At 39.1% G+C, this 23221-nt stretch overlaps 7 protein-coding genes across 10 annotated transcripts; 3 read left to right on the top strand and 4 right to left on the bottom strand.

The window, feature by feature from the left end:
• Window positions 1-766: 766 nt before the first annotated feature.
• On the bottom strand, window positions 767-2763 carry LOC124194325 (lysosome-associated membrane glycoprotein 1-like). Its single transcript, XM_046588460.1, has 6 exons — window positions 2450-2763; window positions 1859-2223; window positions 1636-1796; window positions 1484-1578; window positions 1239-1430; window positions 767-1169 (listed from the first exon to the last, which is right to left on the bottom strand). The coding sequence occupies exons 1-6, from the start codon at window positions 2496-2498 to the stop codon at window positions 1021-1023; spliced, it is 1011 nt and encodes a 336-aa protein (XP_046444416.1). The 5' UTR covers window positions 2499-2763; the 3' UTR covers window positions 767-1020.
• Window positions 2764-3575: 812 nt separating this feature from the next.
• Window positions 3576-6406, top strand: LOC124194299 (MFS-type transporter SLC18B1-like). 2 transcript variants are annotated; one of them, XM_046588424.1, is made up of 12 exons: window positions 3578-4219; window positions 4278-4314; window positions 4371-4469; window positions 4542-4726; window positions 4790-4833; window positions 4903-4913; window positions 4982-5229; window positions 5295-5488; window positions 5566-5661; window positions 5736-5810; window positions 5882-6180; window positions 6239-6406. In XM_046588424.1, the coding sequence occupies exons 1-11, from the start codon at window positions 3722-3724 to the stop codon at window positions 6177-6179; spliced, it is 1785 nt and encodes a 594-aa protein (XP_046444380.1). In that variant the 5' UTR covers window positions 3578-3721; the 3' UTR covers window position 6180; window positions 6239-6406. The 2 variants fall into 2 exon arrangements, with proteins under 2 accessions (XP_046444388.1, XP_046444380.1); XM_046588432.1 differs by lacking the exon at window positions 6239-6406 and having other exon boundaries at window positions 3576-4219; window positions 5886-6008.
• Window positions 6407-6549: 143 nt separating this feature from the next.
• LOC124194310 (replication factor C subunit 2-like) lies at window positions 6550-8633 on the bottom strand. The gene is made up of 11 exons (XM_046588443.1): window positions 8339-8633; window positions 8032-8143; window positions 7906-7963; window positions 7685-7835; window positions 7588-7619; window positions 7444-7523; window positions 7234-7380; window positions 7114-7179; window positions 6972-7052; window positions 6788-6901; window positions 6550-6708 (listed from the first exon to the last, which is right to left on the bottom strand). Exons 1-11 carry the CDS (start codon window positions 8413-8415, stop codon window positions 6592-6594), a joined length of 1035 nt encoding a protein of 344 aa, XP_046444399.1. The 5' UTR covers window positions 8416-8633; the 3' UTR covers window positions 6550-6591.
• A 397-nt stretch (window positions 8634-9030) lies between these two features.
• Window positions 9031-13533, bottom strand: LOC124194276 (zinc finger CCCH domain-containing protein 4-like). The gene is made up of 5 exons (XM_046588388.1): window positions 13058-13533; window positions 12061-12370; window positions 11462-11996; window positions 11237-11388; window positions 9031-11172 (listed from the first exon to the last, which is right to left on the bottom strand). Exons 1-5 carry the CDS (start codon window positions 13135-13137, stop codon window positions 9454-9456), a joined length of 2796 nt encoding a protein of 931 aa, XP_046444344.1. The 5' UTR covers window positions 13138-13533; the 3' UTR covers window positions 9031-9453.
• A 127-nt stretch (window positions 13534-13660) lies between these two features.
• Window positions 13661-14704, top strand: LOC124194314 (dnaJ homolog subfamily B member 9-like). Its single transcript, XM_046588457.1, has 4 exons — window positions 13661-13815; window positions 13980-14129; window positions 14209-14444; window positions 14518-14704. The coding sequence occupies exons 1-4, from the start codon at window positions 13695-13697 to the stop codon at window positions 14668-14670; spliced, it is 660 nt and encodes a 219-aa protein (XP_046444413.1). The 5' UTR covers window positions 13661-13694; the 3' UTR covers window positions 14671-14704.
• A 55-nt stretch (window positions 14705-14759) lies between these two features.
• On the bottom strand, window positions 14760-18963 carry LOC124194268 (transcription elongation factor SPT5-like). The gene is made up of 8 exons (XM_046588379.1): window positions 18709-18963; window positions 18258-18652; window positions 18049-18186; window positions 17288-17987; window positions 16748-17206; window positions 16153-16686; window positions 15296-16081; window positions 14760-15217 (listed from the first exon to the last, which is right to left on the bottom strand). The coding sequence occupies exons 1-8, from the start codon at window positions 18772-18774 to the stop codon at window positions 14957-14959; spliced, it is 3339 nt and encodes a 1112-aa protein (XP_046444335.1). The 5' UTR covers window positions 18775-18963; the 3' UTR covers window positions 14760-14956.
• Window positions 18964-19223: 260 nt separating this feature from the next.
• LOC124194282 (sentrin-specific protease 6-like) lies at window positions 19224-22820 on the top strand. 3 transcript variants are annotated; one of them, XM_046588417.1, is made up of 11 exons: window positions 19227-19343; window positions 19417-19642; window positions 19702-19842; window positions 19903-20137; window positions 20228-20907; window positions 21016-21164; window positions 21237-21365; window positions 21434-21764; window positions 21854-21990; window positions 22091-22361; window positions 22430-22820. In XM_046588417.1, the coding sequence occupies exons 1-11, from the start codon at window positions 19315-19317 to the stop codon at window positions 22796-22798; spliced, it is 2697 nt and encodes an 898-aa protein (XP_046444373.1). In that variant the 5' UTR covers window positions 19227-19314; the 3' UTR covers window positions 22799-22820. The 3 variants fall into 3 exon arrangements, with proteins under 3 accessions (XP_046444364.1, XP_046444356.1, XP_046444373.1); XM_046588400.1 differs by having other exon boundaries at window positions 19225-19343; window positions 19702-20137; XM_046588408.1 differs by having other exon boundaries at window positions 19224-19642; window positions 19702-20137.
• The last annotated feature ends 401 nt before the right edge of the window (window positions 22821-23221 follow it).

Raw genomic sequence — 23221 nt, 5'->3', positions numbered from 1 at the left:
CACAGAGACCAGGTTGCGATTTTTTCGGTACCGACATGCCGTGTAATTAATAATTTAATTTGAACTTACCAATCAGGTAAATACAATTTATAAATCACACGTGAAACCTTGGTGATGTCGCCAATTATCTGCAGCAGTCGTTGAAAGCCTCCCTCTGTCTCTGGCTCTCCTCCCAAACGCCCGACGGCCCGAGGGAACCTGGCGATGCAAGACGGCGCGACCACAACCATGAAGTCCAGCGTACACTATTTTGCGTAACTAATTTACGAGTAAATCGTTAAGCCACCTAGTGGCTTACACGAGAAACCTCAAAGCGCGCGATTCAAATAAATCTAAAAAGTAAAAACCGTCTATTGAGAGAAAAAAAAAGCTTATTCCCGTAAGCAACCTTTACAGAAACCATACTAATATTTAATGAAATTACGTTAACTGACGTTTTGATGAACGGGGGTGGGGTGTCAATACTACGCATTGAATATTCGCTGTTAAACTCGTAACTAAATATCCACAATTTAACAAGGTTAGGTAATATTGACAGTTTGCAACTTAACGGCATAGTAATCCTCAATTTAATCGCGAAGTCATCGCTTTTACATCTTATTAAGTGAAGTTTGCAGCTGAAGTGGAAAGATTACAATACTGTGTACTAAACTTATGTGATTAACTCCCACACTTGCAATTTGCCCCCCCCCCCTAATTTCTTGATATTAAAAACAATAAAATTTGTTTCCCCTTAAGTTATAGATTGATAATAAAACTACGACGGTAAACTGAACTCACTTATCTATTAACGTCATCGATTCGCCACAAACTTGCCAGACAGGCAGACATTATGGAACAATTTAAAAAATTTGAAGCTATGGCTACATTAGCAAATATAAAATACGCGACATTGTTATTTTCCAAATCAACTACACAATTCAAAACTTTCCAAAGAAAAACCCAAAGAAACTACAGTAACCATAGCAAATTAGCATATTGATATACCGATTACATCACATTTCACTTTCGCCTTCCTCCTCAAACACTTTGATAACCGCGTTGACGAGCACGCCTCCTTCCAATCAAGTATGCAACAAGAACAACAACCACAAGAGCAGCTAAGGCACACCCAACAGCAATAGGAACAATATCAGAAGTAATGACTTTGTCAGCAGCACAGTCTACAGCTGCAAAAAAACAAACAAAAAAAAACAAGGTTACATACTTTCATAAATTTCAAATAAGTACTATCTTACCAGAATGGAACTTATCATCATTCTGTGTTCTGAAAGCCTCTGTTTGCATATGGGCAAAATGAATAATGGCTACTTTATCAATTTCCTCAATCAAGTTCAGTTCAAAAGTTTCTTCAGAGTTACATCTATAGGAGTTGTTGACTGGAACTGAATGCAAACTGTTCTGAAGGTTGCCATGTGAATAGTTTCCAACTAGGAGACACAAAATTTTAGTTATTGTTTTACTAAAAATTACAACAAAATACCTCTTGATGCATTTACAAAATTCTCAGAATCAAGATAAACTGATAAATTGATTTCTGAAAGATAGACTGATTCTTTTCCAGTAGCCTCAGTTCCACTATTAAATTAATCATGACTTATATTATTTAAAAATTGACTTTTTTTAACATTTTACCTAGACACATTTCTGTGAAATGCAAAAGTAAGCGTGTTGGGAGAACCACTTTTGTCAGCGTACCATTGAAGAGATATCTCTTGACCATGTTCCAAATCATCTAGGTTGCAAGTACCACTGGAAGTTGCATTGCTTGGAAGAGCAAGTGTAACATTTTCCATCTATAAAAAAAAGAGTAAAACATTAGGAGTGACTAACATTTAGATTCAGATTATGTTGTTACTTGGCCATTGACTTTCAGATATGGAATAACAAATGAGGCAGCAAGTTTGACCACTATGCATGTCACATTGGTTTGTTCATCCACCACAACCCAATTCATAGCAGGATTGGGAGGATTTGGTTTTGGTGTGGGCGGATAGGTCGGAGAAACAGGAATGAAAGTGGTGGGAGAAGTAGTAGTAGTAGGGATGAAAGGAGTGGTGGAAGGAGTAGTGGACATCTCAGTACTAGACATTTCAGTTGTGGACATCTCTGGAGTTGGCAATGTCGTAGTAGAAGTGGATGGTTTAATTGTACTCGTAGTAGTCACATTAGACTGTTCTGAGTAATCTGAGAAGTTTGAAGCCATGACATCTAAGGCATTTCCTGCAATACAGTAAGTACTTTTAATTGACAGGAGATAGGTGTGGTACCCTGCAGTTCTTTGCATTCATATTATCCATCACATTTCTACAGAAATGGATGAATATTCATTTAAAATAATGACCATCCAATCTAACTTAACAGCAACAACGCATTAACAATTTTATACGAAACGGCTTAGACGTCAAAGACGTGCATAGAATTAAATAGCGAATATAATGAAACGAACCTGTACAAATACACACACACAGCATGGCTAGGATTTTTTTTACTGCCATTTTTTCGGCCTGACCAGTACGAAATGAATATTAACTGTATGTTGCACCAAACAAAGAAATGAAGAGTGAAATTTTCTGAAATGGAAAATACGTGATATCGACGCAAAAAATGGGGCGTATATTTTAAAAACAACGTTGCCAAAGTTGACAATATTGCATAGCACAGCAAATTATCGTTCTCGACTTCTCGTTATTAGTCGTCGTCACTATTTTTTTTTATCGTCGAGTCATCGTCCGGCTCGTCGTCAGGCGATCACAGAACAGGAGAATAAACTCTAGATAAACTCCCACGCGAATTGACTTTCATTCCAGTGAATGCGCATCGATATTTGACGAACTACAATTGAAAAATGCATGTGCGTGTGAATATTCTTTCCGGTCGATGCATTTAAATTTGAAACATTTCTGTTTTAAATTTTAATTGGCGCTATATAAAATACTTTTAAGCAGTCAACAGGCTACAACCTACAAGTTTTGCTGTAACGCTATTTTGTATTTTTGTGCTTTGTCCTTGGATTTTTTTTCCGGGAGAGCTTATCAAACCTACCGTTGGTAGCGCGTCTAGCGCCGCTCCGACACAGATAAATAATGCTTTCCTTAATCCATTAAAAAAATTACTTGTATTTAAATTTGTTTTAAACATACCTATGAAGAGTTAAGAAAAATACACCAAACATTATTCTACAAATGTTGTTGAATATGTCAGCCAAGTTAAGCGCACCATATTTCGGATTCTATCGTTTTGCCAATCGGAATTTTATACCATTTTTGTTTCACTGCTTTTTTAACTAATGTTATGTATCGGAAGCAGTGACAGTTTTCCGAGAAGAATTTTAGGGTTCCGAATCCCACTTCCTTCCAGAATGGACAGCTAATAGGACGAATGGCCAAACTGTTTCCTATCTCACTGTATAAGTTTTTCGGGCGGGCATTTTCACGGAAAAATTAAACAAAACTGATCAGTGGATAGAATTTAAAAAAAAAACAAATAAAAAAGGATATACGCTAAGTCATCAATCGTTTCTCGAATGACTTTTTGATAGAAAATTAGAAAGTACAGTCGTCGTCTAATAGATGTCCCCGAAGAAAAATCTAGGGGGTGGATATTTGTTTTGAAAAATCAAAAATATCGAAAGTTGCTAGATGTCATTACAGTATTACACTAGACGTTTGTGTAGCGTATTTTCAGCATCTAGAAAGTCGAGTTCACTATCATCAGTAAAATGGAGTCTTCAAATGAATTTGTATCTTCAAATTCGATTGCTGAAAGTCTCCCTGCAACCACATCGACATTGAATAACTTCTTTAATGAACCAGTTTTAGATATTTCGGAAAATAACCTCTGTAGGACTAGTCCCATTCCTTGGACAACAATGAGTGATACAATTGTTGTCTCACCAGCAGCAGGTCTACCTGCTTTAAAAGTTATTGTTTGTAGTGGAACTGAAACGCCGAATCATATTGCTTACCATGGCAAATCTACATTGGCTCCATCAGCAGTCAGGTCTAAATCAGTATCCAATCTCACAGATGAGAAATTGAAACACTCAGATGAAGAGATTCTACAGATGAGGAACAAATTGCTAGTTCTTGCTGAATTTAGAAATAAGGCCATTTTTCAGTTGTTGGAGAAAAATCAGAAATGGACTCTTTCTCTCATATGCGTTGTGTATTTTTTTTGTTTTTGTGCGATTTCGATACTTTCACCATTTTTCCGGAAGGTACCTTTCTATTAATGTTTTAAACATCTTCAATATCGGCTCATTTAAATCGATTTAGATGGCGGTTTTGCACAATATCTCTACAAGCACATATGGTATTGATTTTTAAAAGCTGTAATTAATGTGCAAATGCAAATGTGTATTTTTCAAGGACTCATTTTCAGTATTCATCCAGCAGTAGTGTTTTGTACATCTCCTTTTATTGGCCATATCACACCATCAATAGGACCAAAGTTTATGTTTACGTCAGGTAAGCTCGTTTTGCGCTTAACATTCGCAGCTCATAAAAGAAAATAACCGATAATTCAATTTAAAACAACAGGTGTTTTCCTATGTGGGAGCTGCAATCTGTTATTTGGAACCCTTCAGCATATTCAGGATGATACCCAATTTACAATCCTGTGTTTTATTGTAAGAGGGTTAGGAGCTGTTGGAGCGTCCGCGTTCTCCACAGCCGGAGCTACTTACGTTGCTAACTTATTTCCAGATAAAATCTGCGTGATAATGGTAAGTATTGCACGCACATTTTATGTTCAGCAGCGAACTAATTCAATATTTGAATCTTCTCAGGGTATCTTAGAGACGTTTATTGGTTTAGGATTTTCTATTGGACCGTATGTTAATTTTTATTTAAAGCATTTTTAATGGTTTTTATATCCCCTCTGCTTTATTTTATCGTTTAGTTTAATTGGCGGTAAAATAGTGAAATCAATCGTGCTTCGTGAAAGTATTAAACTGGCGTATTGATATTTTTTACACAAGGAGCTCTGTTCACTCTTGGAGGCTTTCAACTTCCCTTTTACATTATGGGTTTAGTAATGCTCCTGACATTACCATTCAGTTTTTATTTTCTCCCTACAACAAATCCTACCAATAACAAGGGAATTCTTGGAACAAAGGTTTTTGTTATTTTCAAAATTCCTGCTGTTTTCATTATTTGTCTAGTAATTGCTGTATCGTCAAGTGCTTGGAGCGTTTTAGAACCCACTCTAATTATTCACATGGAACAGGTAGGCGACAATTTTATCATCTGAATCCATCTTCCTGCAATTTATTTAATTTTTTAAATTTTTAGTTTGAATTGACTCCAATGCAGCTCGGCTTTCTATTTCTTGTGACGTCGATTAGTTATGCTATTTCAAGTCCTTTTTGGGGATGGTTAGTTGGTAAATACGACAATGGAAATTCAATGATGACTATCGGGTTATCAGTCACCGCAATCAGTTTGCTATTGCTTGGACCTTCTCCTATTTTACCGGGACTTCCTAAGTAAAATTCTTATTAGTGTAATCCAAATTTTATTCGTTACCTTATATATTTCAAATTCCTCTTTCCTTACTTATTAGCGTGTTATGGCTTAATATTTTATCCCTCGTCCTGATTGGAGTATTTGTAGCCTTGGCTTATGTTCCAACTTATCAGGCGTTGCTACAATTCGCTACGTAAAAAAACTAATGTTATAATTTACTTAATATAATCATAACACTAACACGCATTTACTATAAACTTTATACAGACAAGTAGGTTGCGACACGGAGTTAAGTACGTACAGCATAATTGCCGGATTATGGGCCTCCATGTATTCATTAGGGTAAGTTCAACAAATTAGCAAATCTTATGCGGGAACGCGTTTTTACTATATAGTTATTCTAATTTCGAAAGAGAGGTTCTAGGTCCATGTGTCGGCAGTATATTAGTTGATGCATATGATTTTCCCCTGGCTATAACGGTTATCGGATTATTGAATTTGGCAGTTGCACTACTATTGCTGTTAAATATGTTAACATCCATTGCTAAATCAAAAGCCGCAACTTCCAATGCGCAGCTCTCATTATCAGAAGATGGTCTACCCAAAGTCGTGCAAGTTGGAGTCACTTCCGCTTCCGATGATGTCATCATCGGCGAAAACGAACAGCTCATTTCCAACTCAGATTCTAATCATACATACGGAACTTATTAAAGTAAATAATTTTGTTTCTTTTGAAGTATTTTGAAAATAACAGATTTTTGAAATGACAGATTTTTCCTTTTTGGTTGACAGCAGTTCTGCTTTTACGTAAAATCTGCACAAATCTCGACTTATTAGCTTAGTTTTTTAGACAAATGGATTGAAAACCCCATGTAACAAACCGAGATTTTTTCTGAAATTATCCTTCAGGGCTGGTTTCAATAAAAATGTTATCAAAACCTGCGTTTCTTCTTGAGTTTCTGAAACTGAAGTGGAACGCAAAATAGAATCAAAATAAACATTATTAATAAAGCATGTTTCAAACTTACGTATTTTTAAAGCAACTTCCACATCTTTAAACGGAGGTTTAAAAAGATTACAGTCTTCGGCAAGCATTTATTGACAATTAAGAGAATGAAGGAAATCAATATGATAGCTTTTCAGGAGCAATAACTTTTTTGCATAGCCGCGCAAGAAGGCCTGACATCTGCAACAAAGAACCCATTCCTTGGGCAATTTTCATGTGGGTCAAACCAATTTCCTTTGATGGAAAGATTCACAAACCAAAACATTTCAATTCACGACCAAAGCTGTAAAAAAGAAAACATTGAACAACTTACCTGAATAAATTCAAGCATGATGTATTCTGGAATGGTATGATTTCTGCAAACTCGAAACACGCTTGATATGATATCTTCAGCCGCATAACCCAGTTCATACAAATGAGACATGATCTGCATTTAAAAATTAAACAACGAGTTGCAAAATTATTATTCCTTTTATCGTAACTAGTAATATACACACCGTATACGCTTCATCAATTTTCCCCTTCACGCAATGGTCAATCATATCTTTAATGAGCATTGGATGAGGTTCATCACATACCTGTTAATATGACAAAGTATTAAAAGAATATGTATAGATGTCTTGATCATGAATAGCTTACTTTGAAAACATTTTCACTGTTTACGTGGTCAAATCCTTGCACAGTTGACTGCAGATTATTTAGACCCTAAAAGTAAAATTGTTAACAAACCTGATTCTAACTATGTAATATTTAACACACTTGTCGCAAATCTCCTTGCGCAGTAAAAACAATGGCTTCCAATCCGTCATCAGTATGACTGACTTTTTCTAATTTACAAACTTCTATCATTTTTTGAAGAATTTGAGCATCAGTTAGCTTCCCGTATCTAATCATGGCGCAACGACTCTAAAGAATGAGAATAAAAATGATAATGAGAGAATAAATATAAAAATGGATGTCATTGCCTACCTGAATAGGTTCAATAATTTTTTCGCTCGTGTTGCAGGCCAAGGCAAATCGTGTTGTTTTACTAAACAACTCCATTGTGCCTGTCGTTTGAACGAAAACATAAAGTAAGTAAATATTCTAAAATATTCTAAAATTTCACTTTACGTCGGAGAGCCTGTTGAGCGCCTTCAGTCATGCTTTAATGAAATAAAACCAAATTTTAATGTTAATACAATTAATCACAGCAATATTTGATTAGTACCTGTCTGCTTCATCCAGAATGACAATCTTTTGTCTGCCTTTAGGCAAAGTAACTTTTTGCTGTGCAAACATTTTGATTTTGTTTCTCACAATATCAATTCCTCTTTCGTTTGATGCATTCAGTTCCAAGACAGCCTCTTTGTAGTTTGGGCCTATAGCAGTTATAATTATGAAAATTAAATCTGAGTTATATCACTGACAAAAAATAAAACAAGTCAATACCAAGTAAAGTGCGGGCTAAACATAGGATTGTAGTGGTTTTCCCTACACCAGGAGGACCCTGAAAAAAAGTTTATAAAACATTTTGTAGACTTGAGAGTTCAAATGACTAAATACACCTTTACTTACAGCAATAATGATATTTGGAGTATTTCCTTCTCTTGCAAACACCTCTAATCTTCCAACAGCATCCTCGTTTCCAACAATTTCTCCAAAGGTTGTAGGGCGGTATTTTTCAACCCTTTAACACAATAAGACAGACATTGTAACGAATAAAACATGTACACAATTTGAATGAAGTGAATAACTATTTCAACGTGAAAATATCTGTAATGAAAAATGAAAGTCAAGGTATCTATACTGATAATCATTTTCAATTACCAAAGATAGACTACTGTTGTTCACTTGTCTAACTACTGTGAAAACTAACAATTACCATGGCATATTATCCTTTCTTCCACTAATTTTTGAGGAATCAACCAATGTTGTATCTGATGCTCCATCAACTTCCATTTTATGACAACTATAATTTCTAGTTAAGAACTCAAAAATGGCTTATCTTATATTTAGCTTTAGAATTTGAAATATTGAAAGCACTATTCTGATTTCAAGTATATACTAACTGAAGGTTATGTATATGTTAGCTGCTAACTCTTGTAAATCGTGTCTGAACTCTCAGCCGCTCTTTTCTATTTTTCTGTCAGAAGAGTGCTTCACATGCAGTGTTGCTAACTACTCTCGAAAAAAATAAATGAAGTAATATGTATTTTTTAAATAGTCGTAAAACAATTTTTTTAAGGAAAAATATATTTTTCGTTATTATTTAGATCCATTGGTAAATACACCAAAATTTTACGATATTTTGGTTTTTCACATTCCCCTGGCCAGACATTTCAACTTTCAACAAACCAATAATTTGGCGGGAAATGTCTGTTGCCAAACAATTTTTTCTTTCTTCGATCACACATTTTCTTTCTAGAAACCTGGCAACGTGACAGTAAGAAGCAAAGAGCGCGATTCAAACAACCAAAACCTTGGACGTCCGTCTTGGGAGTCCCAAGAATCATACGTAATCCAAAATCAATGAAAGCAAGATAGAAACGCAATTTGGTGCAGTAATAAAAGTAGTAGGTAGTAATAAAAGTGTATGGTTACCTTCTCACGGATTGTACAGATTGCTTATCTAAGTCTACAGGATCCAATACATGTTATCAACATCAAAAATGAACATATTAAATCGAGAAAAATCCTGGTAATTTAGCGGATAAAACGAGTATGAAATGAAATAATGGCTTTTCATCAGAGGACTGAAAAAACAATGCCATAATCGTTGATCGGATAATGATTATGTGTATATCAAACAAATGAGACACGGTGGAATTGTGATCCAATCAAGCGTAGAACATTATATCGCTGTACAGTTCCGAACAATCCAAGTATAGAAATGGTTCAGCCAAATATTCTTAAGCAAATGTCAAGACCCTTTCAACTAATTCACTCAACAAAATACACAAGTTCGATTGGAGCGTCCCACATATAAATCATAAGAGCTTAACGGAAGACTCGCTCATTCGGAGGAGGGGTGTACGATCTCTCCGACGAGTCGGCAATAGCTGGCGAGTTCTTTTGTTGGCGTGGATCCCGTTGGCGCGGATCCCGACGGTTTTCGACCTGTCGTGATGGCTGATTCAATTCATCACTAGCATTCCGATCGCCGTAAGATGGGTTGACGTTCCGGAAGTTAGCGTAAGACGTTTCTTGCGGCAAAATATCTAGAGAACTTCCTTTCGGTAGTAAAGGAAGCATACCCGGTGGAGCAGCTCCTAGTAGTCCAACACCTCCGGAAATGCCTCGCTTATCTGGGAGCATCGACGTCTGATGTGACTGTGGGGCAGCTACACGGCGTGGATCCCGAGCCCGCGGATCATTTGGAGCCGCTCGTAGGGGGCTGTAAGTTGATGGTTCTGGCTCATAATGCCGGATGGGAGCTGCAACGGGAACAGGATCAGGACTAGCCGGGCCGAGTGGTATTGCAGGAGGGTCGGTGCTTGTAAAATCACGTACAAAAGCACTTCCCTTTTGCTGGCGTGGATCTAAATGAGCCCAATTGGCCTGCACTCGTATGAGACTGTAATCGAGTGGGATGTAATCAACCAGCCACACTTGATATTCCATTGGAGGTCGAGTGGTGATGGAGGCTTCTATCTCGGGAGCCGGCTTGTGGACTGGTGCCGACTTGAAAGGTAAGGAGAGGCGCCTGAGATCAACGTCAGAGGATCCGATGTCATCAAGATTTCCGAGTGGTGGCACCAGGCCACTTCGTAGATCTACATCCGCAGTTATTCGGTTGTCTAATCTCAAATCAATGTCTTGGCGAGACGTTGCAGAGACCCGAAGGTCAATGTCACCCATTCCTACACTGGAGGTTGATACTTGGGCGCTACTTCGCACACGAGGGTCACGCGTGCGAGGATCTCTCCTGCTGGTGGATTCCGGACCCGAAGAGCTACCACCATACTCGCCTGATGAAGTTTGATTTTGCTGCAAAGATGACAGGGCTTTGGCGATTTCAGCCACGTTGATGTTTTCCAGCGAAGTTAAATTCAAATTGGTAAGCGCAGGAGCTGAACCTTCTTTGTCGTCGTGTACTTCAGGTTTTTGTCGGATGCTTTTTAAAAGGTCGGTAATGGATTCGCTTGTCTCTTCTTCGTCGCTGGAATACCACTTGTCGTCCATGGAATTTTTCTCATTCCGTGGATCTAATCCTTCTTGGGTAGAAGCTGGTTCCCGCTGTTGCTGTTGGATGCGACGGTAGAGTTGGCGCTGTCTGGCTGGAAGCTTTGATAAATAATCAACAGGTTGTTGTCGTTCCTCTTCCTTGACTGCTGTTGCTGGTGGAGAATAGTGTTGCTCCTCGATCTTTTCTCTCGGTAATTCATCAACTGGATTTTGGGAATTACTCCGTTCGTTCGTCCTTTCTTGCCGCAACTGACCGAACCAGATACTTCGGCTGTTCTCTTCCGGCTGTTCTCCGCGACCGTGCTCTGCTTCTGTCACGGTCGAATCCTGATAAAAAGCTACTCGACGGGTGCAATCGTCGTTTCTTTCTGCTAGCTGTGCATGGTTGTGATGTCTACTGGCATCTTTTTGAACGGTTTCAGTTTTGTTGGTATTCCCACCGGTTGATTGGTTTCCAGCCTGGTCGAACAGAACTGGAACATGAGGCCGTTTTTCACGCCCATTGGGTAGTGGTGAGAAGTGGTCGATGGCCTGATGAAGTCAATAAATATCGTTATTACAAAACACTCGATGAATTGTCAAATAAGACTTGTACCTGAATAGTTTCTTCGCGAGTGAGTCTGGGAAAATCGCCGAGAATTTCTCGAGGTGCTGTTTCAATGTGCTTGATTAAGATTGCCCGCATTGTTTCCGAGAGTGGCTCATGGCTAAATTTGCACTCTTCCGCACTGTGTCGACACTTTTTGCCTAAATAAAATTGTACATAAAAATGGTTCATTACTTCTGACAATAGAACAAAATGTATAAAAATTAAACTAACCTGTGTGAAAAAACTTGCAAGGAAAGTCTTTGTGAAGGTAAAGACACTTTTCCTTTTTGGCACAGCAATCCATCAAATAGAATTTACAAAGTTCCATTTTGCGGGGTGGAAGGGCGGCGTGAGAGTAGGGGCAATCATTTCCTCTTGAGCACTTCCCCTCCATATAAAATGCGCAGATGGATTCCTCTTTCATTTTATTGGAGGACATGTTGGATTGAGGAGGATTGTTCTTTGCTGCTCTTCGATCTCTCTCGGAACGATCCCGTTCCGGTCGCCTTCTATCACCTCCACGATCCCGACCACCACCACTGGCGGGTCTTCGTCTCGGCGGGCTGTTTCTTCTGGATCTCGCATCATTTCCCCGCTGACGACGAACTGAGCTCATATTGTTATCCTCGTAGTCGCTTCCAGCTGATTCACCTCCGCCATATCTCTGAAGCCGCTCGATCGGCGAATGCCCCCGTGCATTCACGTTGTCATATTCTCCATCATCAACGTCTTCGTTATCTGCTTCCTGTGTCCGTCGTCGTTTGCGCTAATTAAAAATGTTAAAAGATTAGTTGTTTGAGTTATAAAGTTGAATTCTAAACGGAACATACATGGGAATCCCGGTGACTAGGCACGTCGTCTTCTCCTGCTCGTTTGCGTGTCCGGCTGCTGTTGGTGTTAGATGGCGCCCGTTTATCTCGTCGTTTTTCGGCATTGGCTCCTGTAGTTTTAAAGTTGAGAGAATCCTGTCTCTCGCTTTGGTTAAGTGTTACCGTTTTAAAATCTTCCTTGGCCACATCGCCTTTATTCGCCGTAGATTTAACCTCCGTTTTGTCTTCTTTCTTTTTATCTTCTTGGGGGACTTCTTCATCGTCAGAAGCGATTTCGCCTTCCTCTAAATCTGCATCATCTACGTTATCCCTAACAAGAAGATGAACTAAAATTAAATTTCATTCTGGGCCTGGTACACATCATTCCATATTGTAGCATAAAGACCATCATTTTATCTCTTTCCTTTCCATTAGAGCTTCACATTACTTTAGAGAAATAACCAACTGTTGTTAAAATTTAGGAAAAAGAGATAACGGGATGTCATTATCATTCCACAGACGCAAGTCGAGGGAATATTTTTAAGTGTAAGGAGTGATAGTGAAAAGAAGGGCATGCATAATGGATCACGTGACCATCGCGTGATACGTGAAAACCAGCCGAAATTGAGAATTTCATTCTGAAACGGAGTTAAACATAAAATTCTTTCGATTATTTTCCTGTCAAATTACTTAGTAGAACATGCTCTTAAATGTAAAGCATTTTCATTCATTGCTTGAGTTGAAAAATAAAATAATAAAAAAAAGATGGACTGGCAACGACGGAGATGATAAAGAACAAACTTAACAAGAGTCCTAACTATCCAAACTAACGGAGTTTCGATAACCAGCAATTAAGAAACTGATCAACCAAGTGAAATCAAGAAAATTAATTCCATAATTCGAGGAGAAAATCTTGTTTCTTTTCGACAATCCATCGAGGCCTTGTTCTAAGAATCGGATGTTTGGAAAGCAAGTGGAAGGGCAGAGAAGGGAGGGTAGGATAGGAATATACTCAAACCTTTCATCATCTTGAGCTTGATCAGAATCGACGCCTTTGCCGAATTGGAGGTCATTGGCAAACACACCATGCAGAGCCATGACTTGGTGACAGCGCACATCAAAATGGCGCTGGCACAAAGAGCAAGCAAGTCTAGCCAGAGACTAGTCGATTGAGCAAGCCCTGGGGTTTCTCTCGAGAGCACTGGGGAGTTGTGATGATGCTTTCCGCGTGGTTCGACACACGCTCCTGTTAAGTTCCGTTTTCCTTCGTCTTTTCTTCAACAACAGAAAAGTTAGCGTTGGAAGATGAATTCAATTTTTGTCCATTTTAGTCGAGAAGAACGCAATTGGCTTCAGATTTCAGGACGATGCATTTCATCGCCTACCGTCGTCTGGTAGTCGTCGCAGATTGAGAATTCCTTGTCTTGATGCGTCGGAAAAGAAGCTTGAGGGAGACATCTATCGCCCGTTCATCAACACATGCATTTCCAAAACGCACCCTTGCGTTTAATACAAAATTAATAACAAAATATCTAAGTTATTTTAATCGTGTTGTTAAATAATTATTCCTGAAATTCAGCTATTCAAAATTTTATAATATACCTAACCTAGAGAAGTGTAATAGTTAATCGGCTAATGTGCCCAAGGATAAGGTGATGTTGCGCAATAAAGGGGAGGAGCATCTTCAATCTTCTAGACGAATGAACACATTCCAACTCATAAATAAAAAAACATTTAAAAAATACGTAGTCAATTTCGACTATAAGAACTTTCGAGGTACGCAAAATAATCCACGTTATCATTTTCGCAGTGATATCTCCATTTTTCCTTGTTGAGTTCCTTGTTTTCTTGTTCCTTTTGTTGAGTGATCATGAGAAAACTCATTTGCATAACTTCGTTTGTTATTCTTCTTGTACATATTTCCAAACATTCAATCGAAGCTATCGGTGGCAGCAATTACTACGATATTCTAGGAGTTGATAGCAAGGCAACAGAAAGGGAAATCAAGAAAGCTTTTCGCAAACTTGCCCTGAAATATCACCCTGACAAAAATCCAGCATTTGAAGAAAAGTTTAGAGATATTGCTGAAGGTAACATTTGTTTTGCATTTTTTGGCCTCAAAATTAACAAACTAAGATTTCATTTCTGTTGTTGCTATGTATTTTACAGCTTATGAAATACTCTCCAACCCCAAGAAAAGGAAACAATATGATGATTTTGGTGCAGAGGGCACAAGAAACAATGGGAATCAACATTCAAAGTTTGCTTACAACTTCAATTTCGATGATTTTATGATGCAGTTTGATCAGCATTTTGGAGACTTCCATCACAAGTTTCATTCTCCAACCAACAAAAAGCATCAAAAGAAAGCAGACTCAATGTTCAATTTTGGCAACATTTTTAATGCAAGTTTTATTAAACTAAGCAAAATATTTTTATTCTAACTTACCAAATGTTTCTTTTTTAAAATTTATATAGGATGATGATGATATGTTTGGTGGAATGGATATGCAATTTGATAATATGGATTCCATGTTTGGTTTCACAGATGATTTACATCAGGGGACAGGATGTAAAACAGTTACTCAAAAGATCGGAAATGTTGTTACTACCTATACGCAATGCTCATAAATTTTGTTATAAATAAATTACGTTGTTATCCGTTTTTTTTAATTTTCGAGTTTAAAAATCAATGTGAATGTATGGGAAACTGCTTATTATCCGTATTCGAAAACTTCATGTATTCATCCGTACTATTTCAAGCAGTTACATGAAAACGATTGGCATTTCATTCTGAAGTTCCCTCGTCAATATAACTCATCAAAGCTACAGTGAATTTCTAGCCCAAATGAAAGTGAAGAATTTTGTTTGTTTGTTCCAAGTAAAGTCGGGGCCCGCAAATACGCAACTGGTCATTTTATCGTGCCGTCATCTTGCAAAGGTACCGCAGCTGGAACATTCGAACGTCGCCAGATTCTAGTTTAACAACGCCTTCTTGGTGGTCGATAGAAAGCAACTGGCCACAGCTTTCTCTTTCTTCTCCCAAAATGATTTTGACTCGATCTCGCCGACTTGGCACGATGGGCTCTAACAACTCCCCAGCAACTGTTACAACTCGATCCTCGGCCGGTAAGAAAAGAGAGCACATACCACCAGATATGCCACGGATGATACCACTCTAAAATTACACATTAAAAAATATTAATTTATTAAGTGAAAAAGAAAATGAATTAATATGAAGTATCAATAATATTACCTGTCCCGAGAGTCCCGCATCACTATGCGAATCCTTGAAACGTACTTCTATGTCGGTGGTATACCAGTCCTGAGAAGACAACGAATCCATTCCGGCCCCTGGTGTCTGAGGATTGAGAGGTGACGGAGCTACACCCGGAGTCATAGGGCTATAACTCATGGGAGATGGCGATGTATAACTTGAAGCCATTCCAGGTGATGGATGGAATGGCAACCCAGTACTTGGGCTAGGAGTCGGAGCATAACCGGATGGACTCGGTGAGGCTTGATAAGGTGCCGGACTCGGACTGGGCTGGTAGGGTGAATAAGTGTGATCTGAACCGTAGGATGTTCCTGGTGTGTGAGGGGTGTAGGGTCCTTGTGGAGTGTCAACATGGTAGGCTGACCCAGGAGTCGCCGGGTTATAGGCTGGCGAAGGAGACTGATCATCCCAATTGTCCAAATCTCCATAGTCGGTCGATCGAGCAGGTGTATTGGTAACGGTTGGATCCCAAGCTCCGGATTGTCCAGGTGTACGGGATCCATCATGAGAAGGTGTCATACCACCATAGTGAGGAGTACGTGAACCATCGTACAGTGGAGTTTGTGATCCATACATCGGAGTACGAGATCCAGAAGCATACATGGGTGTATCACGGCCTTCAGCCTGTGAAGCAGGAGTTTGGCTGTACGTAGAAACAGCGCCAGATTTGGAGGGTCCTCCAACAACGGCAATTCGAGTTCGGTCAACGGATACTGTTTGACATTTAGAATGTAATTCGACGCGGGCTGTTGAATCTGTTGCGTCCTGAAAGGATGAAAAAAGAAGATGCTTTATTCTTTTCCTAGAGGGGAAAAAACACGTTTTCAAAAATTTACCTTGACAATTCCGATGTGACCTTTGTATGGACCTTGTGTAACTTTAATGGTCTTTCCAATCAAATCTCGATCTCGCCCAATTCTTCCACCTCGTCCAAATCCACCACCCCCACCTCCACGACCACCTCCTCCTCCACGTCCACCGCCTCTTCCACCTCCTCCCCCTCCCCCGCCTCCTCCTCCGCTCGGGTGCATGGGTGAAGAAATTCTGGGTGACATGTAGCCCAAACTCGATACTGCTGGTGAACCTGAAGCAGCACCTTTACTACCGCCGGCCAATACAAGATGGCGAGTTTTACAAACGAATATGCCACCATTCTCAAGCATCATTCGGGAGTGAAGGAACGCGAAGTTGCGATAAAGATGACGGATTTCTCCTTGACGACCAGAATGAGGTCCATCGATCACTTTAACAATATCCTTTCGTTGTATGGTGTTTTGCTCGGAATCCAACGCTACGGCTTGGCGATTCTCTTTACGACGTTGTAGAGCTTGCGGTCGGACTGCTACAACTTTTCCGTGCATATTTAGAACCTAATGAAATAAAAAAACAAGAGTTAGATCTCTGAAAGTGTGAGAATCGTTCAAGACATACTTGGAAATTTTCCCGCTCCAATCGAACGATAACACCAACAGACTGGGCGTCAAGTTGAACCAGATCACCCCACTGGTACTGGCCCATGGAGTCGACTCCTGTTGCCATGTCAGAGCACAACTGTAGGTCTCTGGGCAAAACTTTAAGTTCATGCATTGTAAGATCTGAAAAGAGTACAACCATGTTGTCCTCAACACGAACAATGAGTCCTGTATCGTTTTCGTAGCGGCCGGCAATGACGCGAACATGGTCACCCATCGAGAAATACTTTTTCAACTCGTGAGCCTGAAACTCCAAGGGGTCCTTGAGATCTTCGTGTCTCGGCATGACCGTGATTTTATTGCCATCAATGGCCACAATTTTTCCACGGAGATGAATAAGTTCACCTTCACAAACTTCGACAGCGTCTCCTGTAGCAAAATTATGGGTTGCTTCTTCTTTACCCGATACAATTCGAACCTAGATAAGAATTATATTATGAGTTAACGACAGAAAAGGACCTAAATATTAAAAATAAAAAACAATTGGAATAACACTTACGGCCATGTCAACCCCTTCTACAGCCTCTTCAAAACGCTCGAGTTCAATCAATGTAGGTTTAACACCATCGGCAAGGATCGCGGTCATAGAAAAATTTTTGTAAAGAAAACCTTTACGGGAGTATCGGTTCCCCTCAAAAATAAGGAAATCGCCATCACTTGTAACTTCTCCGCCGACTGCTCTGATAGCTTCCAGATCAAACAGTTTTAACGGTGGACGAATTTTGCGTTTTTTCTTTGCTTCTGCATCAGATTGAGCAGTTCGTAGAGCTCCACGTGGCCTGCTATAGTCAATTCGTGGGATCAATTTTAGATGAACCTGATTTTGAGCTACATCCACATAATCAACTTGGGCAATATCATCCTTGAATATGCCTCGCTTCAGACGAACCCATGATTTGGGCTTCATTACACTCTGTTCTTTTACAACTCGTAGAACATCGGTCATTTCCTTGATTGGGACCATCTGCTGGGCATAGAGACCCATGCGAAGGCTACCGATACCGTCAATCGCCTGCTTAACGTGGGTTTGTTTGAAAGCTTCAACATAGATATATCCCTTGACGCCTTCAGGAGACACAATTGATTTGATTTGCAATGGTTCTTCTGTGAATTGGTAAGCAATGAATTTTCTCATCAGTTGAAATACTGTTTGCTTCTCTTCTCCCAATCTGCACTTGACCATCCACAGATTTGGATCTCTGAAATAAGAATTGTAAGTTAACTCTTTCCTTAAAAAAAAAAAAATATTAAATACAGTACTTGACTCCAGGTAGCAAAGTTTGCTGGGTAATTTCATCAGTCATATCTTCACCACCATCTCCAAAGTGTCTAGTAACAGTAGCTTCATCTGCATATTTCTTTCGAAAATATTCCTCTACTTCCTCTTCTTTTGAACTACTGTAGAGAGAAAATGTATTGTTAATACTTTGGATAAAATGTGTTAAAGCTTGTGTTTATCTACAACTTACTCCCACATTTGCTGTTGTCTGCGTCTCCCATCAATTTCTCTCGCTGTGGGCCCCATTTCGTCAACTTCGTTTCCTACCAGACCATAGTTCTCAGCTCCATCTTCCCATTCTTCTTCATCTTCAACCTCATCATCGACTTCTGCTTCCTCCAGAATAAAACCACCAAATCTATCACTCTTCTTTCGCTTTCTTCTTCCTCCATTAACTTCTTCTTCATCTTCATCTTCTTCTTCCTCTTCAACTTCTTCGTCATCTTCTTCTTCTTCTGAATCACTGCCTCTATGGCGTTTACTTTTTTTTGCACCTTTATCCCTTTTCTTTTTCTTTTTGGATTTGTCTTTTTTCAGAGATTTCTTGTTTACTGCTTTGTGACTACGGCCACCAGAGTCATTATCCTTCAAAATTTAAAGGTTAGATTTCGTCAAGTAAAATGGAAATGTGTAAACCATACCGAACTTTCAGCATCACTGAGGGCTTCCTTCCTATCGGAAAAATTACTATCTTCGCTGTCCGACATGTTTTAATTGCTTGCTGAATACTTTTTTGAAGAAGAAAAACAACGATTGCACCTTAAACCAAACAATGCTACAACGTTTCAATGAGATAGAAAACAGGTAAATTGTTCTTTCTTTCCAACTATGTTGTTCCTAAATTGAATTCATCTGCGTCACTCACCAGAGGAAATTTTGCAATGCATGGATAAACAAGTTTGGGAGTCTTTACACGCCATCTATCCTTTGATTCGAAAGTATTTCGCAAATGTTTTCATTAAATGTAAAATAGGCCTATGGCTTTTCAAAGTTATCCATTTTAAAATTCAATAAATTTAAGGAAATTAATTATCTTATGTAGTTTTATATCATTCATTTCTGAAATAATTATTCAATTCAAATATATTGTTTGGGGTACCATAGCGCCACTTGCCACTAAGTATTTTGTCGTTACTTGGCCTACCTGGTTTAGTTTAGTTGAAACGGGAGAGCACATGAGACGACAGTCAATACTGCTGGTACTGCACAGATCTAACGAAGTCATATATCATAGCCTTCATAGGTAAATGTACTTTTCGGATAGCACATGTGACAGGTAAATCAGGATGAAATCATACTGACGTAGAACTGTTGATATTCAGTCCAGATGGTTGAGATTTTATAATTAGTATGGGGGAATCGAGTTCCAAGTCCGAACTTAGTGTCAATTCAAACCAGCGGTCAGTTTCGGTACCGGAGATTAAGGCTGTTTTAGTTTCTGAAAACATTCAACCGAAACTACTGAAACATAACTCAAATAGTAAGGGCATCAAGAAGATAACACTTCAAGAATACAGAAAACAGGTTGGTCACAAAGTGATCAATCAAAAATCCACTCAGAAACTTGGGATCACAGTAAGTTTTTGTTTCTTTTTTTACATTTTCTATTACAAGTAAACTGTGTTTTTGTACAGGGTAAACAAGAGACAAATTCAGAAGAGAAATGCAGTGGGCAATCACCAGATCCAGATAGTGCTAATTGCCCCCACTGTGGACATTTGGTTTCCACTAATAAATGTATGAGGTGCATGCGCGTCTTTGAAAAAGAAAAAACGGTACCTCTCACTTCAAATCTTAAGTCATTACCTGGAAACAAATCATCCGGAATCTCTCAGATGTCAAATGATTCATCATATGGCTACCGACGCACTCGGACTCAAAATGCTCAACCTTCAAGACAGAGTAGAGCCAAATTTGAGGAGCCACAGTGTGTAACACTGAGTAGCGATGAAGATGATGACTCCTTTCAGGAAACCAAAAAACTCAAATGTGATGGTACCGACAAATCAACTGAAAAATTGGATGTTAAACCTTCAATTGTGATTCAAGAACAGCCAAATATTAAAGAATGTTAGTTAAACACATTTATTTCCTCTGCTGGTTTTTCTTATTAATTTATCTTACTTTTTGTTTCTTTTAAATTCTTTGTTTTTCTTCTAGGTGAACCTTTAAATGGTGTCTCAATGGATTTGCCTATTGATGCAGAAGAGGAAATTGGATCTAGTGATTTGCTCCGTTGGAAAGAAGGTGGATTGAATGGACCTTTCTTTGCCGTAAACTGCCGATCTGTTCGTATTGGATCATATAAGATTACTCCAGTGGGACGTGTGTTATTCTCATCCGAAGGAATTATGCTGCAAGCTCCAGTTTTTCACAACCACGATGGGCCATCAGAAAAAAATGCTGTTTGCGTCAATGTAGCTATCCCAAGTCAGCAACTATTAAAAGTGGACGCTTTTTTCAGCCGAAAGCTTCAAGTCATCTTCCTAAATGTTGGTCCAAGCTGGTGTCGCCAGCTTTCAACAAAATTAGGGTTACCCAAAAGTGGCCCATATTGGGATTCTGCTAGCGAAGACGAAAATAAAAAACGATTGACACTGCTGCCCGATGGGTTGGACGATGCAGCGAAGAACGCAATCAAACAAGTCTTCGTTCCTCAAGGTGTTTACAACGAAATTAATCAGGCCGAGGCCAACCGGCTCTTGGTTATTTCCTCACCCCCAGAAGTTCGTGATGCGCTTAAACGTCTCCCCGCGACCACTGCTGTATCAGCAGAAACGAGTGTTTCGACAACTGAAACGCAACTGAATGGTGGCAAAGACGACACTAGCAAAGTTGAAGTAAGTAGTCGTAATGCTAATACCAATAACTACGCTATTGGTTAAGTGTGTACTTCGTATAGTTGAAAGCCGAATTTGTGCCTAAAATCAGTCTTCATTCTCTTCTAGATACGAATAACCAGGGGATCCAGTAAATCTCTCGCAAGAACTGTTTTGCCAGTGACTCCAATGTTTTCCTGGTCGGATGGACCCGACCGCTTCTCAGTAACCACTGAAGATTATGCTTGTTTAAATCAGGACAATCTACTAAATGACAGGTAAATTTGGCATTGCACCGTTGTCTTTTTCTGTAATTACCTTTAACTATTTGCTTTGTTTTTCTTTTGCAGTATCATCGACTTTTATCTTCGATACGTTTTCAGTACTAAAATTGATGAAAGTCTGAAGAAGAAATGCCACGTATTTTCATCGTTTTTCTACCAAAGGTTAACGACTCGCCCACCCAAAGTCAATGGACGGTACAAGCTCTTAATCTATTACAACAACCATTTTGAAGTGTAATTACTCTAGAGATGAATTTACGCAGGAAACATCCAATTGAAGATGACGATTCCCTTTCGATAAAGGAGAAACGTCATTCGAGAGTTAAATCGTGGACAAAGAAAGTGGACATTTTTGAAAAGGATTATCTCGTGATACCCATCAACGAGCGTAACCATTGGTTTCTAGCCATTGTCTGTTTTCCTTGGTTATCAGGACCGGTGACCGCCATAGACAATCAACCCATCAAACTTCGCCCCCAACAAACATACTCCAAGAAAACAACCGCCGACTTACAGAGGTCATTTGTGGCCGTGAACGGTGAATCGTTTCACATAGGAAATACCACAGTTACGCCTGTTAACTCAAATTCAAAGGTATTGATGTCTGCCTTTATTAGTTTAAACGAGTCGACATGATAAACGAACCAATTTGTTCTGTTTGCTTGTTCTTATCCGTTCTTTAGTCGACCAAAGATGACCAGATTACGTTGAATGTTGACACAGAAAGAGACGAAGCTGAGAGCGACGAAGAAGAATTATCATGTGCAATCGACCGCACTCCAGTAGAAAAATTGCCAGAGATTGCTGGTCCTATCAAACAGTAATTCAAATTCATTTTTGTCTTTTAATAATGCTTTACAGTTTGCCTTTAGTGTAGTGTTTTTCATGCGACATTCTTATGTTTTATTCTTGTATTCTAGGCCTTGCATCTTATTTTTTGATTCATTGGCGGGAAGCGCACACAATCGAGTTGCTACGACTCTTCGCGAGTATTTAATGGTGGAACACCAAGTAAAGAAAATGAAGCCAAATGAGAAATCAATTGTTGCTTTCAGAAGGGACGCCGTTAAACCGTCAACCAACCCCTTTACTAAAGACTCGATGATATCGGCATGCCTTGATGTGCCTCAACAAAATAACTCGTACGATTGCGGGATATTTGTGCTTCAATACGCAGAATACTTTATGATGGTAAGTTAAAAATTTTTTATTTAATTTTTTTATTTTGCTGAATTAATGTTTTTATTTCATCAATTCAGAGTCCATTTCTGGATTATAATTTACGGAATATAAAACTAAGCAATTGGTTTCCACCTCATATTGCCGGAAGGAAAAGAAAAAACATCCAGTTCTTATTGATACGGCTCACCAAGGAAACGAATCCTTCAGCAGACCAAGTTCTGACATTGTTACCTCGAGATGACGTCAGAATTGCACTTCAAGACCGTAATAAGACTGCGGCCGCTACAAATAAAGAAAATGGTGAAATTCATAGTGAAAATAAGACGGAGGCGATGGAGGAAGACGGCAAATCTGAGGTGTGTCTCGATAAAGAAAAGGTTGAAAAGGGAGCCAGCCCATCAAATATCGTGTATGACCAAGAGGCGAATAATGAAATGGAGAAATAGATTTTTTTTTTCTTTTTTGTTATCGGTTTGTCGTTCTCCTAAACTAAAAAAAAAATGTTTCGACTGCGAGAAAAAACTGGTTACCAACGTGAAAGGTTTCAAAGTTTGTTCAAAAACGTGACGTCAAACACATCGTCAGAATCAGAATATCAAAGTCGTGCTCTAGCTATCGTTCATCAGCCATGAAATTAATTGCCACCGGACATAAAAGGTAGCGAAGAGAATGTTAGGCTCGGTAGTTTTCAGAATCGGTATTGATACTCTTGGCTATTCTACGGAAATCTTTTGTTTGTTTTCCCTTGGTATCCATTCCATTCCGCATGTGATCTTTCAGCCGTCACCGTTATATTCCGAATGAAAAGATCGATAATCGCTTTATGAAAACTGCACACGTTGGTAATAGAACTGGGCCTATAAGATGGC

The sequence above is a fragment of the Daphnia pulex genome, chromosome 1, assembly GCF_021134715.1.
Source record: "Daphnia pulex isolate KAP4 chromosome 1, ASM2113471v1".
Taxonomy (NCBI): Eukaryota; Metazoa; Arthropoda; class Branchiopoda; order Diplostraca; family Daphniidae; genus Daphnia; species Daphnia pulex.
This window is presented reverse-complemented; position numbering and strand designations above follow the sequence as displayed.